The sequence below is a fragment of the Muntiacus reevesi genome, chromosome 11 (assembly GCF_963930625.1).
Source record: "Muntiacus reevesi chromosome 11, mMunRee1.1, whole genome shotgun sequence".
Taxonomy (NCBI): Eukaryota; Metazoa; Chordata; class Mammalia; order Artiodactyla; family Cervidae; genus Muntiacus; species Muntiacus reevesi.
In genome coordinates, this window is record NC_089259.1 from 67,421,233 (window position 1) to 67,437,106 (window position 15,874).

At 44.2% G+C, this 15,874-nt stretch overlaps 1 protein-coding gene across 1 annotated transcript in view; it reads left to right on the forward strand.

Moving 5' to 3' along the window:
- The first annotated feature begins 326 nt into the window (after positions 1-326).
- The window catches only part of LOC136144480 (ATP-binding cassette sub-family C member 4-like), a 108,021-nt gene continuing 92,473 nt past the window's right edge, over positions 327-15,874 (forward strand). The window contains exons 1-3 of the mRNA XM_065902382.1: positions 327-400; positions 10,038-10,148; positions 10,703-10,823. Coding sequence (XP_065758454.1) covers positions 327-400; positions 10,038-10,148; positions 10,703-10,823 — 306 coding nt within the window. The remainder of the gene's footprint in view (positions 401-10,037; positions 10,149-10,702; positions 10,824-15,874) is intronic.

The following is a 15,874-nucleotide window of genomic DNA, read 5'->3' on the forward strand; positions in this document are numbered from 1 at the left end:
TCCCACAGCGCCCTTGTTTGGTCCTGATGAGGGCAGAGCGCCCGGAGGGCAGGCTGCTATCTCCTTCTGCCAGCTTTCTGCCGGTCTTCACCACAGCTGAGGGGCGTTTCTGCTGCAGCCCGCCCCTCCCTCTCCACCTTCTGGGTGGGGGCCCGGGCTCAGAGCCGCGCCCTCTGGTAGAGTTTGCAGCCCAGTGCGGGAACAAGGGCACCTGGGGTCCTGCGCCCCGCGCTGTGCGGTCCCCCACCGCCTCTATCAGCGGCGCCTGCGGCCTCGCCTCACACCTGCGTGTGGCCCCGGCTGCCCCCACCCCACAGGCCAGCAAGATGCAGTCCGTGTCCCTGGAGGGGAAGCCCAACCCGCTGCAGGACGCGAACTTCTGCTCCCGGCTGTTCTCCTGGTGAGCCCCCGCCTGGGCTGTGACACCCCCACTGCCTCAGGGCCAGTGCCTGACGCTGCTGACCCCTCTCAGGGGCTGAGGGTCGAGGGTCAGGGCGAGGGAGCGCTTTCCGATGGGTGCTTGTAGCGGGTGGGGTCTCCCCACGCCGGCCGCGGGGGTTCCTGTCTGCGCCCTCTGGGTGGGGCGGCGGGAAGGGGTAGCAGGACCGGGAAGAGGGACTTGGTGGCGGAGCGCAGGGTCTCCCTGCCTTGCAGCTCGCTGCCCCGGGAGCAGGAGGCAGGGAGGCTGAGAACCCAGGCTGCCCAGGGGGGTCACCGCCAGCCGGAGAAGGACCGGACCCTGCACTCCATCCTTAGCCGGCTTCCCCAGGACAGCTCTGGATTCATAGTTCTGAACTAATTCTCACTTTCCCCGCTAAACGAACAGCCCTGAACAGCTTCTTTTGTCTAATTAGTGGCCTGCTCTTGTTGCCATAATGTCCCCACCTTTCCCCACATTCCTGAGGTGACGGCGGCGGCTGAGTTCCAGCTGCACCGGGCTCCCTTGTCCCTGTGTCTGTGACCATGTCTCCCTCCCTCTTTCTCTCCGTGCGCATCTCTCACTGTTCATTCTGATATCTAGTTGTGACACATTTCACGTGTGTAAGAATACTATTGTTTTTTATTTAATGAACGGGGATGTGATTCTTGAACCATTTTGCTTTTATCTGGGATACACTGACAGGACTGGAGGATGTATTTGACCAGCCGCTTTTCTTACTGTGAATGTCTCTGCTTCCACTTTTGAGAGTCACCCTGGGGATGGGTTCCCTGAAGCCTGTGGGGTCTTATCTGCATCCCTAGGCTTTCCAGAAGCAGTGCAGGGTCTTGATGCAGGTGGTCCTGCCCAGGAGTCCTCTGGTCCTGAAACCACTCAAGGGTCCCTGAGCTGGGAGGAAACTCACAGATGAAAAGGGGCTCAGAGAGATGAAGCTCTTAACTGAAGTTTTCCATCTTGTAGCTGGGACCACTAACTAGGCGGGGCGGAACGTTTGGGTTTAATCACACTTGAGTGATTATTATATCTTTCATTCCTGGATGCTAAACCATTCATCTTTCCCACAAATTCTGATATTTCTTTTGTTTTTATGTGGGAGGGCCTTGGGGATCCCTAGGAGACAGAAACTTGTGTGCATGTTTTGATAGTAGTTTATTCAGTGTGTGAGGCTACATCTCTTGGCCATTTGATAGCCCTTAAGGAAAGAGGGTCAAGAAGGGAAAATATGGGTGTGGGCTTCCCTGTTGCCTCAGTGGTAAATAATTCGCCTGCCATAGCAGGAGACCAGGAGACGTGTGTTTGATCCCTGGGTGGGGAAGATTCCCTGGAGGAGGAGATGGCAATCCACTTCAGTATTCTTGCCTGGGAAATCCCATGGACAGAGGAGCCTGGTACGCTACAGTCCATGGGGTTGCAAAAGAGCTGGACATGACTGAGTGACTAAATAGCAACAACTGTAAATGATACCAAAGTAGAGACACCTCTCCTTAACTTGAGGCAGGGCAAGGAACTCTCCAGGGATGTTCTATTTGTGGATGTTCAAAATGTATGGAAATGGGAAGATGAGGACTTCTCATTGATTTGGGTAGACCCCATTCCAATTTTCCTGCTAAATTGGAAGGAGCTATTACCTCTTATTTTACATGTGAAGTCACCTAAGCAGAGAGTTTGAGTAATTTTTTTAACTTTATTTTATATTAGAGTATAGCCAATTTACAATGTTGTGATAGTTTCATGTGGACAGGAAAGGGACTCTGTCATACCTACACATATATCCATTCTCCCCCAAATTCTAAGAGTTTGAGTAACTTGCCTGCATCACACAGCTTAATAGTGAAAGTTGGATCCCAAATCAGCAGTCTGTGTAGCCCAGTATGTAACTGCTATTCTGAGCTGCTTCTCTTTGGATACTTGTTCTTAAATGCAGGGAGAAGGCAAATGCAAACAGACCGTTGATCTTGTAGGCAGGAATTTCTCAAGGGAAGTTCTTAAAGTTCTTGCTGTTGGAGATGATGCTCGTGAAGCATCTCTATAATCAAGCTTTAGGGTGGCTGTTCTCAGAATATGGCTCTCAGACCTGTGGCATCCTTGACACCTGGGAGCTTGTTAGAAATGCAAATCCCCCCTCCAGTCCTTTTAGACCAATTCTGTAAATTTAGAAATGGTGGAGGTGGGGTTAAACAAGCTCCAGGTAATTCTGATGGAAGGTGGAGGCTGGCTTCTGCTTTACGCCGCTCCAACCACTGGTATTGTTCCTTCAGTGCTAACTTTTAAAAAGGGGTCCAGACTTTGTGAAGCTGGTTGGTGACCACAATTGCCATCTTGTTTGTAAAGTGTGAGGTACCCTTGTGATTTCCTCGTCTCCCCCACTGGAAATTGAAATAAGCCCAGGCAGGAAGTGCTGCCCAGAGACAAGGTCCACCTTGTAGAGAAAAACTGAATTTTCATCTTCTCACTGAGTGTTTGCTTTTCTTCTCACATTTCATCTGCTTTCTCAATTTGTAAATGATGGCAATAACTAGCTTACTGACTTTATACAAGTGACCGCACTAGGGTTTTAGTGTTTTCACAGCACAAGTAGGACTGACAGTCTAAGAGAAAGCATACATTTTGACTATTGTAAATTGTGAATTTTAGAAAAGGATACATATTTTTCTATTTCTATGAAAAAAAACTATAGAAGAAGGGCCTCCCAGATAGGTGGCACAGAGGTAGAGAATCCACCTGCCAGTTCAGGAGACACAAGAGATGCAGGTTTGATTCTTGGGTTAGAAAGATTCCCTGGTGTAAGAAATGGCAACCCACACCATTATTGTTGCCTAGAGAATCGCATGGAGCCTGGTGGGCTACAGTTGATAGGGTTTCAAAGAGTTGGACATGACTGAGCACATACAAGAAGAAAGGAATAAGGATTTGTTTTTATTAGCTAGGTCTACTTGCTGATATTTTGGTCATTTCTTAGTCTTTACCCTAGAAATCTTTGCACATCTGCACATGCACAGATTTTTTTTTTTAATTAAAATTATAACTCATGGTTTTTTAGAGTTAATTTTTTTGGCAGATAGTTGCTTAACCCTGTTGTGTTATGCACCACAATAAGACACCAACTCACACATGGGAAAAAAAGGAAGAAACAATAGTGTTGGCAAGGATGTAGATAGAACCCTGCACACTGATGGTGGGGTTGTAAAATGGTGTATCACAAAGGACAAATATTTTACGATTTGATTTACATGAAGTCCTCAGAACAGTCAAATTCAAAGAGAAATAATGTGTCCTTGTGCTTGTCAAGGGCTGGGGGCAAGGGAAGTGGGGAGTTAGTATTTTAATAGCACACTAGTACAGGATGAAAAGAGTTATGGAAATTGGTTACACAGTAATGTGAAGATAGTTAACAATACTGAACCGTGTGCTTGAAAAATCGTCAAGATGGTAAATTTTATGTTGTGTGCATTTTCCACAGTTTTAAAAAATTTAATGCGAAACAAAAATGGCACCTGATATGCCTCATTTGGAAGTGTTGTTCCTGTGTTAGAGTCTAGACTTTGCCACTTCCTGGTTATATAACCTTGAACTAGCCATATAACCTCTTAGTATTGGCCTCAGGAAAGTGGGGAGAACACCTGGAGAGAACACCTCCCTGGGATGCTGGGAGGATCGGTGATGCTCTGAACAGGACGAGTCCTTCCAAACAAAGAGCAGTCATCACCACCACAGAGTGCTCGAGCAATCCCATGTGGTCCTCAGTAGAAAGCCTCTGATAACTTTGATAGATGAGGATACAACAATAGCAGTGCCCAACAGGAAGAAGAGATTCCTCTCCTTTCTTGGCAGGGACTCAGCCAATGAAAAGCCATGGACTCTGTAACAGCTCTCCCAACTTCCTCTTCCCCTCTATACAAGTGCTCTCCAGCCCTGGCACTTTGGGGACTTACACTTGGCTCGCTACAAATGAAAACCTCAAACTGCCATTCTCTGCTTATCTTGAATAAGCCCATCTTTGCTGAAGAAATATCTGACAGTCTATTTGTTTCAGGTCAACAGAGGGTAGGGAATCAACACACTGGGGAACCCATGCAAGACTCCGAATGGCAAATTATCCACTTGACACCTCTGAAAGGACTCTAGTCTCAGGCTGATCAGATACAGAACTATAAAGACCAAAAAAAATCAAGAGTAAACTACAGATTAACTTAAATTTGTTAGGCAATTTGTTTTGCCTTAAGGACACACCAGTGAATTTAACTATACCTTTGGGATATTCTATTTCTTGCTTGAAGCTGTGGTTATTGTATAAAATTACCAAAACTCATCAAACTAAGCACTTACTGGGAACAGGTCAAGGTCAGAGAAAGAGCCCTGGAGAGCTCACCCAGCCTCCATCTACAACATGTGGATTTCTGACTATTAATGAAGAATAACAAGTGATATTCTGAAAATGGTGCAAAGAATCCTAGTTTGAAATTAAATACTTCTATCCATTCACCATCGATAGTTACTGAGTGCCTAGCAGGACCAACCTCCCTAAACCATCTCAGCACTCAGCCAGTTCACATCCCCCCTCATGTCATCAACTTCTCTGAAAAGTGTCTTCAGAGAGTCTGTCTTGACACCAGACAGTTTCCACATCCACACTCCCTTTGCAAGGGGAAAGTTCACTGAGACATGGCCAATGTCAGGGGAGCAAGGATTTAACAGCTTCCTGATGGACCAAGTACATATGGTCCAAGGTCCTGCCCCACCCTCATCTCTGAGGACAGGTCCTGCCCTCAACCCCAATCTGCTGGCCTCAGGGACGAGGGTGGAGAGAAATGCAGAGCTCACCCCTGAGGCTGCAGTGAGGACAAAGTGTCAAGGGACTGGACAATCCAATCCCCAGCTGGACATGCTTCATTAACTATGTTTCTTATTTCCAATAGTGAGGAATAAGAAAAATTCAGTAAACTGTAATGGGAGAATGGAATGTTTTAGGAAAAAATGAGGCCTATCCTATATCAAAAACTAAAAAAAAAAAAAAAAAAAAAAATGCTAGCTGCCTTTACTGTTAGAAATAAAATAAGAAAAAAGCAAAAATGAAACAGATTTAGATGACATTAGGATTCTTAAAAGACATACTACAAAAGCAGCAGGAGAAATGAAAAAGAAAAGCTTGATTTTATTTAATGATATATAATTTAAAACCTCTAAAGAACAAATGAAAATCTGAAAAAGTATTATATGCATGATTACAAGTTATTTCAAAAATGTAAATGTTCTATAGAAAAAATATATTAACAGACATTTGAAGAAAGACAAATAAATGATAAAGAGACATAAAAAATGTTCCATCTCTATGAATTAAATGGCAACCCACTCTTGTGTTCTTTCCTGGAAAATACCATGGACAGAGGAGTCTGACAGGCTACAGTCCGTGGGGTTTTAAAGAGTCAAACAGGACTGAGTGACTGAGCACGTGTAAGTCAAATAAATTCAAATTAAAATGGTTTGAATTATTTTTAACTTTAGGCCCAGAAAAACTGTATCAGGTACTCAAAGGTGACAATGAAATAAGCTCAAAAACAGCTGTTAAGAGGGCAAATTGGTCTGAACCTAATGGAAAACAATTCACCCCTTCACTAATTATTCTACTTCTGGGAATTTGGAAAAAGGAAAGATGCACCAAAATATATGGTCATGGATATGCATCACATCCTAATTAGCAATAAACTGTATTAAACAAAAGTGAAAGACTGCATACGTTTCAATTAAATATCACATTTTGACAGACACAGACTCTCAGACTTTAGAGAATGAACTTATGGTTGCCAGGGAGAGTGATGGGGGAAAGGAATAGTTAGGCAGTTTGGTAGGGACATGTACACACTGCTGTATTTAGGATGGATAACCAACAAGGACCTACTGTATTGCACAGGGAACTGCTCAATTTTATGTGGCAGCCTGGATTGGAGCAGGGTTTGAAGGAGAATGGATACAAGTGTATGTATGGCTCAGTCTCTTTGCTGTCCTCCTGAAACTATCACGTTGTCTGTTGGATATACTCCTATACAAAATAAAAAGTTTAATTAAAAAATACTATCAAGGGTGAAACAGATCACCAGCCCAGGTTGGATGCATGAGACAAGTGCTCAGGGCTGATGCACTGGGAAGACCCAGAGGGATGGGATGGGGAACACATGTAAATCCATGGCTGATTCATGTCAATGTATGGTAAAAACCACTACAATATTGTAAAGTAATTAGCCTCCAACTAATAAAAATAAATGAAAAAAAGAAAAAAATAAATACCACATTTTGAACATTATTTAATGCTATAAATAAATGTCAACTATCAAAAGTTAGGAAGGAATCAGGATCCAAAGATGTTTTGATGTTGAACATCTTTTCCTCTTCAAGCAGAATTTTAAAGAGGGTCTTTTGTTGGCTTCCCTTGTAGCTCAGATGGTAAAAAATCTGTCTGTAATGCAGGAGAACCTGGGTCAGAAAGATCCCCTGGAGAAGGGAATGGCTACCCACTCCTGTATTCTTGCCTAGAGAAATCGGTGGACAGACCAGGGGGTTGCAAAGAGTCAGACACAACTGAGTGACTAATGCTTTCACTTTGGGGGCAGGATATCATCATCTGGGTAAGTCCTGGTGCTGATTCCCTGAGCATTTTCTGTAGGGGACAAGTGTGGAATAAATCACTCAACATGTTTCAAACCTGCTTAGTGGTAAATCTCCTAGATATACACTGTTGTTTTGAAAGGAAACTGAGACCTAGAGATGTTGGAGGTCATGGAGAAGCTGAACTGGAATGAAGTGGAGCAGAGGACAGTTGAGGCCCTGGGTGCTCAGCACCACTGCTGGGATTAGAGTCCAGATTTCTGACTCCTGGACCAGGGTTCTTTAAAGGTGCCAAGGTACCCGGATTAGCAAAATCTGAAGTTCAGTCTATCTTATTGCTTCTTTAATGACTCATGGATATTCATACATTCAACAAATAGTTCTTGAGCACTTGTACCCATGCTGTCCTTGGAATAACAGGATAGAAGAACTGTGATCTCTGTCATTGCTGTTATTCAGTCGTTCAGCCATATCCAACTGTGCGACCCCATGGACCAACACACCGGGCTTCCTTGTCCTTTACTGTCTCCTAGAGTTTGCCCAAATTCATGTCCACTGAGTTGGTGATGTTATCTAACCATCTCATCTTCTGCTGTCCTCTTCTCCTTTTGCCTTCAATCTTTCCCAGCATCCGGGTTTCTTTTCCAATCAGTCAGCTTTTTGCATCAGCTTGGCCAAAGTATTGGAACTTTGGCATCAGGCCTTTCTATGAATATTCAGAGTTGATTTCCTTTAGGACTGACTGGTTTGATCTCTGTCCATGGGTTTTTATGGTCTGGCCTTGGAAATTTACCGAGGCCCATCAGTAAAATGGTGTTTACCAATGAACTGTCTCTACACAGTAACTATTATCATTTAAATAATGCATAATCGATCTGAATAGGTTTTTTGGTGGGATCCTCTGTACAGTTACTGTTTTTTTCCCTTTATAATAAATAACTGCAGAGAGATAAGTTGAGATTATGTAAATATCATCTTCTGCTTCAAACTTTCACACACTATTTTTAATTTCCACTGATGATTTTCTGACTTGATTGTTCCTTTTTTTTTTTTTCTGAGTTGTTAAACATTTTTATTGTGCAGACTTATAACTTTACAGGACATTCAGGATAAAAAAGTATAAAATATCAGTAAGCATATAAAATTTCAGCAGTCTTTTTGACCAGCACTTGATTTGCACAAGGGACTAAGCATCTATATAGAACAGACATGTCTTGGGATACATAGTTTACAGATTAAATCACAAAACAATTTCCCAAGTGATTTTCCTCATATAAAGATAAAAAATATCTTGCACTTAAAAATTATTCAGTATAGCACATTTTTAGTTATGTACACAGCTTAAAATAACTGATGACTTCTTTTATGTTTGTTTGCATTTATTTGCAAGAGCTTTCCTTTCTCTCCTGTGTATGTAGCACTACAGATTCATTGATTCTTTCATTATTTACTGGGTTAAGGCTCATTGCCATTTGTTTGTTCTGATGCTCAAAGTATCCCAGATTTGTCTAGTAAGAGCCATTCAAGCATCTCTGTTCTTCCTGCACATTCTCATGATTTCTTGAACACTTCCTTATTTTATGGCACAAGATGTCCCAGACCTATCTTGGACTCTCTCTGCCTGTTGGTCTTGGCCTGTAGACAGTGAGGCTTTTGCCAGGATTGCCTGGGGCTCTGCTCACCAGGGCTCATACTAGTTATGAGCAGCCCCCAGAGAAATTCTCCTTTTGCAGTCAGTGTTGTGGCTGGATCAGCCCTTGTGGTTCTTAAGATTGTGAGACAAGTCTCAGAAAGAACCATCAGGGAACTTTGAAATGCCAAGGTGTATCACTCACATGCCCTGGAGGGTACAAGGCACCCCTGGGGTGACACAGAGAGGTCCTGGGTAGAGAGAGCTCATGAGCAAGAATGGACTTGGGGTTCCCCCTTTTTGAGGTTGAGAGTTGGGTGTCTAGGATTTTAAAGTTTCCCTCTTTATTGGTGAATTTAAAAAATAAGAGCGGGAATTAAAGTACGGGAAGGGAGAAGCAAGCAGTCAGTGAGATGGTCTGTTATCAGGTCAACCAGAGCTTTCTGAAAGCGGTGACTTCACGGGTGGGGTGGCCTGGCCCTTTATCTCGTTGTGTAGCTGTCACATGTTCACCAGAGATGAATGTCTTTGACATGGATGTCTCCAAAGCTTCATGTCAGGTGTTTATATCTATCAGGTGCTGACACACACAACCCCAAACTTGGAATCAGCCAGTTCTTCAGTTGGTTCCTTCTAGGGAAGAAGGATATTAAAAAGCCAAGAACTGGGTGAAGGGCGCCAAAGAACACAAAGTTCCATTATAAAATAAGTTATACAGTAGATTAACTATAGCCACCAGACTGCACATTACATCCTCATGAAAGTGAAAGTCCCCCTGTTGTGTCTGACTCTTTGCAACCCCATGGACTATACAGTTCATGGAATTCCTGTCTGGAATGCGAGAGACCCGAGTTTGATCCCTGGGTTGGGAAGATCCCCTGGAGAAGGGAAAGTCTACCCACTCCAGTATTCTGGCCTGGAGAATTCCATGGACTGTACAGTCCACGGGATCGCAAAGAGTTGGACACGACTGAGCAACTTTGACTTTCATGAAGGTATAATGTCCAGTTTGGTGACTATAATTAATCCTACTGTATTGAATACTTGAAAGGTGATACGAGAGTAGACTTTAAAAGTCCTTCCCACAAGAAAAAAATTGTGTATGTTAAACAAAAGCCCAAGATTGGGGGGCTAGAATGCTCTTTGCTACCAGTGTGTCATTGCTTCCGGGGCCTCTCAGCCTACAGCGTTAGGGAGTGTGTATGTGTCTGTGTGTGAGTGTGTAAACACATGTCTAATTATTCCATCATATCACTATATATTTAAAATATAGTTTTTTTTTTTTTTTTAACAAAGCCCATCAATGTAGGATTCTAATTAGAGCTGTATAATTTAGATATATGTCACTGTCCTTTTAATTTTTAACAGGTGGCTAAACCCCTTGTTTAAAATTGGTTATGAACGGAAATTAAAACAAGATGACCTGTACTCAGTGCTTCCAGAAGATCGCTCCCAGCGCCTTGGAGAAGAGCTGCAAGGGTGAGCACAGGAAGCAGGGACAAGGGAGGGAGAGTGAGAATTTCCAGGTGGGGCAAAAGGGGTTTATGTGTGGGGGGAGGCTTTGCTTCCTTTGGGTTCCCTGGAGCTTCCTCCCCTGACACTGCATGCTCACCCTCTCAGGCTGACCCCGGGCTTAGTCCATGTTGGAGGCTGGGGGAGCCTGTGTTCCCTGTGCATCTGTGCAAGTGGAGGGAGCTCACAGCCATGGCCCTGAAGACCAAGCTCTGTCCCTGGAGGTGGGGCCCCTGGAGGAAAGTGTCTGCCCTCCTGAGTGGGTCATAACCTGTGAGTCTAGCAAAGCTTGGCAGGAACTTGTTTTCTGAGACTAAGACTTCTTTCTCAAGGCCTGGTCTGGTGCTTTTTCTGGTGCTTCGGTCTACACTGCTCATCCTTCAGGAGCCCTGTGACCAGTTAGCCAGCACCTATGGGGCCGCCGCAGAGCGCCTGCAGGAAAGGCTCAGCTCCCTCTCCGCCCCTCCCCCGTCTCACCTGTAGCCAGGCTGCTCTTCACTGTGCTCTGCTTCTCATCACAGGTACTGGGATCGAGAGGTTTTGAGAGCCAAGAGAGACGCACGGCAGCCTTCTTTAATGAGAGCAATCGTCAAGTGTTACTGGAAATTCTATTTAGTTTTGGGACTACTTGCGTTTCTTGAGGTAGAAGCTTTTACATACTGTGCATTGCTTCTTAGTGTATGCAGATCAGTACTGAGATGGATGAGATGGTGGGGAGAGAGGACAGTGGTTTAAGGTCTGAAGATAAAACTTGTCTCTGAATCAGGATGGAGTTCAGTGGTTGTATTTACTTTTAGAATGGAGAGGTGCTTAAAGACAAACGCTTCAGGGGATTACTATTGGGTTGGCCAGAAAATTCTTTCAGGTTCCCCATAACAGCTTATGGCAAAACTTGAATGAACTTTTTGCCAAGCTAATAGTTTTCTTTTAACCAATTGAAACATAGTATTGTGGAAGGATAGCACTGACAAGAAAAGACATTTTATACCATACTAGAAGGAAATGGCAACCCACTCCAGTACTCTTGCCTGGAAAATCCCATGGACAGAGAAGCCTGGTAGGCTACAGTCCATGGGGTCGCAGAGAGTCAGACATGACTGAGTGACTTTACTTACTTAGGACGTTGTTAGTGCTCAGTAAATGATATAAATGCTAAAAGTGATCCTTGAGAAAAAGAAGATCCTAAAACCTCAAGGAATATGTGCCTCCTGCTTTGGAGGAAGTAATCTTGGACCTGAGCCCAAAACCTAAGACACTTTATAGTCACTCAGCAAGCAATTGTTAACTTGCCCAGGACACATCTAATAAATGTTTTCCTAAGAAGGGATCATCACCTCTCCTGTTCCAGTGGAACAGGACCTGGGGCCCTGCATCTGGGCAGGAGCTGCATAGCTCCTTCCTGGGCTGCACCCTCCCCGTGGGCCAGTTCACCCAGGCCAGAGTTCACCTGTGGGGAGGAGCTCCAGCTTCACCATGAATTGTGGAGAATCCGTGCACCATCTGTGCTGGTTTCAGTCCTGACTGTGGGGGGTGGTTTGCTGGTTGAAGGGAGAGTCTTGGTAGCTGGGATTGGTGTAGGAGGGGATGTGCAGGAGAAAACCAAAGGCAGAAAGCTGTGAGGTCAGTGACCTCCATGACCCTGAAGATCCTGGGTCAAGGCCCCCCAGTGAGACACTTCCAGCTGAGGACACAGTGCTGGCAGCCCCCTCTTCTGGCTGAACCTGCTGGAGGTCTGCTGCAGACCCCCTGGGTGGCTCCTGCTCTCCGTGGTCCCTTAGCGCTGCCTCAGGGACACGGGCGGGCTGTGAGTGTGTGAGAGCAGGAGGGATGGAAGATGTAGTTGCTGTGAAAGGGGGGTTTTAGGTGGAGAAGGTGTGAGCTGTCGTCAGTCCATTGTGTTGGGAGTGAGGTGGGTGGGCCAGGTGGTTTACAAGTGGACAGCATGGCTCTTGTATAAAGACTGTGTTGTACTGAAGGGCATTGTGGGCAGTGGCAGCTGGGTAGGTGAAGTCCGCCCCACACAACTGGAGAGACAGAGAATCTGTCATCTCCCAGGTAATTGGGTCAGGAAGTCAGATTTGGGATCCTAAATGAGGGTAGAGTTCAGGTGTCCATGTCACCTGGATGCCAGATTTGACTAGGATGTTGATGCTAGAAGCAACATCATGCTGTGTTCAGATAGACCAGGAGCCCTTTAACCTTCCCCTCATTACCACCGGTGATAATTTTAGATAGCAGAAGATCTAAACTCAGCTTGCTGCTGCTAAGTCGCTTCAGTCGTGTCCGACTCTGTGCGACCCCATAGACGTCAACCCACCAGGCTCCGCCTCTCTAAAACATGAACACATTTACTTTATGACCTCCTGCCCTCTTAATTCCTCTGGTGCACAGAATGACACATGGGTTACCCATGATTCCCAGACAGTGCTGTGACCAACCACAGCGCAGTCACTCCTGGAAGCACCAATGGGAAGAGGCAGGGTGATGCCAGTCCAGGGTGAAGCTTTAAGGGTTAGGATTTCAAAGTGTGAAACCTTTGTCCTGTGAGAATTGAGGAGTGCCCATAATGCTTGGGGGAACAAGTACCAGGCTATTGTTCAACCTGGAGCATGTGCAGGTCTCCCCTAAATAGACCAGCCAGTGAGTTCCCTGCATGCCTGGCCCCTGTGTGTACCTTCATGGGGATCTTGGGTGAGGAGGAGAATAGGTCTCCTCCTGCCTGGGCCCCTCAGGGTAGAGAGGAGGATCCTAAAGACTCCTCCTAGGCCAGAGACACAGAGATCATCTCCCCAGGTCATCAGGGCTTCTCTCTGAGAGGTGAGGTCTCCACCTGCTGGTGTGTAAATGGGGTGACCTTGAAGAGCCTCAGTGGGTTCCCTCACTCCCTACCCTGAGTGGGGAGAAGTGACCAGAGTTTATGTCCTCTTCCTGGGAACCTTAGAAATGGCCGGTTTTGTCTAATCACTGACCTTTGTCCAAGGCCACTTTTGCTGGTTGTCTCTGTTTTAGGTAGAGACTATAAGAAGGCACATATTTGTGTAAGTTTTCGATTTGGAGCTCAGCTGATGGGCAGGAAGTAAGCAGAACCCTCTGCGTCCCAAAGTGGGCTTTGTGCCTGGACTCAGGGCTGGTTCCCCAGGAGCTGAGTGGTCTTTGCATTTATTTCCCAACCCTTTCTTCCATGTGTCCCTTACTTCTGCTCAACCCGGGAGGCTGGGAAGTGGCTGCTGGTGGCAAAGATGCTGTGGGCTCAGAGCAACCACTGAGGACCACACAGCAGGGAGAGGAGGAGGGGGCTCTGAGCCAAGCAGACAGGGACCTGCAGAGCAAACCTGCTGTGTGCGCCCTGCTGGTTCTTGAGAGCTTAGCATTAGCCATTAGGTGTTAGTAATATCCACAGTGATGACCTTGAGACATACTTGAGGGTGATGCTTTTCAATTCATTTTAAAAAATACTGTATTTTTATTGTCTCATTGAAAACTTTTTTTTTAATTGAAGGATGATTGACTTACAATATTAGTTTCAAGTGTACAGTGTAGTAATTCAATATTTTTGTACATTATAAAATGATCACCCTGATCAGTCTAGTTACCCTCTGTCACCATACAAAGTTATTCCAGTGTTATTGACTATATTTCCTATGTTGTAAATTACATTCCCATAACTGGAAGTTTGTGCCTCTTCATCTCCCTCACCTATTTCACTCATCCTCCAATCCCCCTCAATCCATTTTCTTTAATAAGTCAAGGAAATAGGTGACTCCTTTTTAAAAAATTGCTTTCATAATGGTGAAAAATTCAAAATTCTTCTTAGAGTGAAACTTTTAATTACTGTCCAGAAAAGTTGACTTTTAGATGTGACTTTTCTCAAGTTCTTGTTCTGCCAGGATGGCCTGTAAACAGCAGTGAGTTTTCTAAGCCCTTTGTGAAACCGAGCTCTGCCATTAAGGATAGAATAGGTCTCTTCCCAGGACTCCTGTCTTTTGTGCAAACTGTAGAAGTCTTTGCTAATTTTTTGCTTTCTGGTTTGACAAGAAGTTTCTGGCCTATCGTTACACACAAAAAAAGCTGTGCATTTTAAGTACAAATTTGCCCCAGCCCTGGAGTCTCCATTTCTCCAAGCAGCCATGGCTCCTTCTAGTGGGAAATGGTATTTAGAGACTATGGTCTGGGCACTAGGGGTGCTCATTGCTGTTGAGTTGGCTATTGTTTCTTAGCTTTTTCATTGGACAAAGCTAGAATACATTGTTTATAGTAAACAGACCTTGAGCTTATATGGGTATTTCCAATCTAAATCAGATTCAGGACAGTAGTGCTTTTACTTTATCTTTTACTCTTATGTTGGTATCTCTTTTCCTCTCATCATCTTTTCTCTTTTCTTCCATGCCTACTGGTGGCTCAGATGGTAAAGAGTCTGCCTGCAGCATGGGAGACCTGGGTTCGATTTTTGGGTTGGGAAGCTCCCCTGGAGGAGGGCATGGCAACCCACTCCAGTATTCTTGCCAGGAAAATTCCATGGATAGAGGAGCCTGGCAGGCTCTAGTCCCTGGGGTCACAGAGTTGGACATGACTAAGCAATTTCAGTGAATCCCAGTTCTCAATGATACTGACGTAATTATTCATTTAAAAATATTATAATATTAACACTATTAACCATAATGTGACTTTTGGAAGCATATTGTTGTTGTTGTTGCTGTTGATGTTGTTCTTAGATAGGCATATCACACAGGGAATGTGTTTTCAAATTTTTTTTAAAAACCGCTTTTAATAATTTGTTTTTGTGTAACTGCCAACCTACTTGGTGGGTATAGTTTTTGTTTAATTTTACTCTGAAATTTTAGGAATTGATTTTGAAAACTTGATTGTTTTATAATTACAATTCTCTGTAATGTTTTCACAATTCCAAAGTCAAATCAACAAAAGAGGCTATTTTTAAAGAAGACTGGTATCCTTGTTCCATTATAATAATTCTCCCTCTTTAGATGTAACATTACAAATTTCAATTCATACTTTTATTTTGTAAATACTTTATTTTATAAACATTTATTTTTTTCCTGTGGTTTCGAATGAAAGATCTGAATTTCATCTTTGGAGTCTCAAGAGCTTGGGTTCATAAAGAATTTTCTTAGAAGTATGATATGTAACATGGAACTCAGGTTTAAACCTTCTGTGGTACTTGTAAGTTCTTCAAAGCAGGTTCATGGCCCCTCCAGTCCCAGATGCCCTGATGATGTGGGAGAATAGCAGATGCTTACATGGGATTAGTTTCTACATCCAGAATCTTCCAGGGAGAGAGAACTTCAGGGTCCATCCTTAATCAGTTGAACCTAAACCGGTTTCTGGAGGTTTGCCTTCAGGTCTCAGAGTGCTCTTAATCCTTCCCAAGTGACGCTAAGGAGCAGTCAGGATGAAGACCACTGTGTCAGGAGGAGTGAAGTTGCATATAGAATCCTAATGATTTTTCAGGATTATTGATTTTCCTCCTTAGCTCTGGATCTTTCTCAGCTCTGCTCTTTGTCACCTGTTCCCCCATTTCTGAAGATTAAATTGCCCCTTCATTTTCCCCACAAGCTCATTTTTTTTTCTGCTTATATATTTCACTGAAGCATTTTTTCTTTGTCTGATGTAGGTTGTTTCTGTTTTCTGTGTTTTCTTAATTTTTCTCATGAAGCAAAGATGGTGGAGTTGGGTAC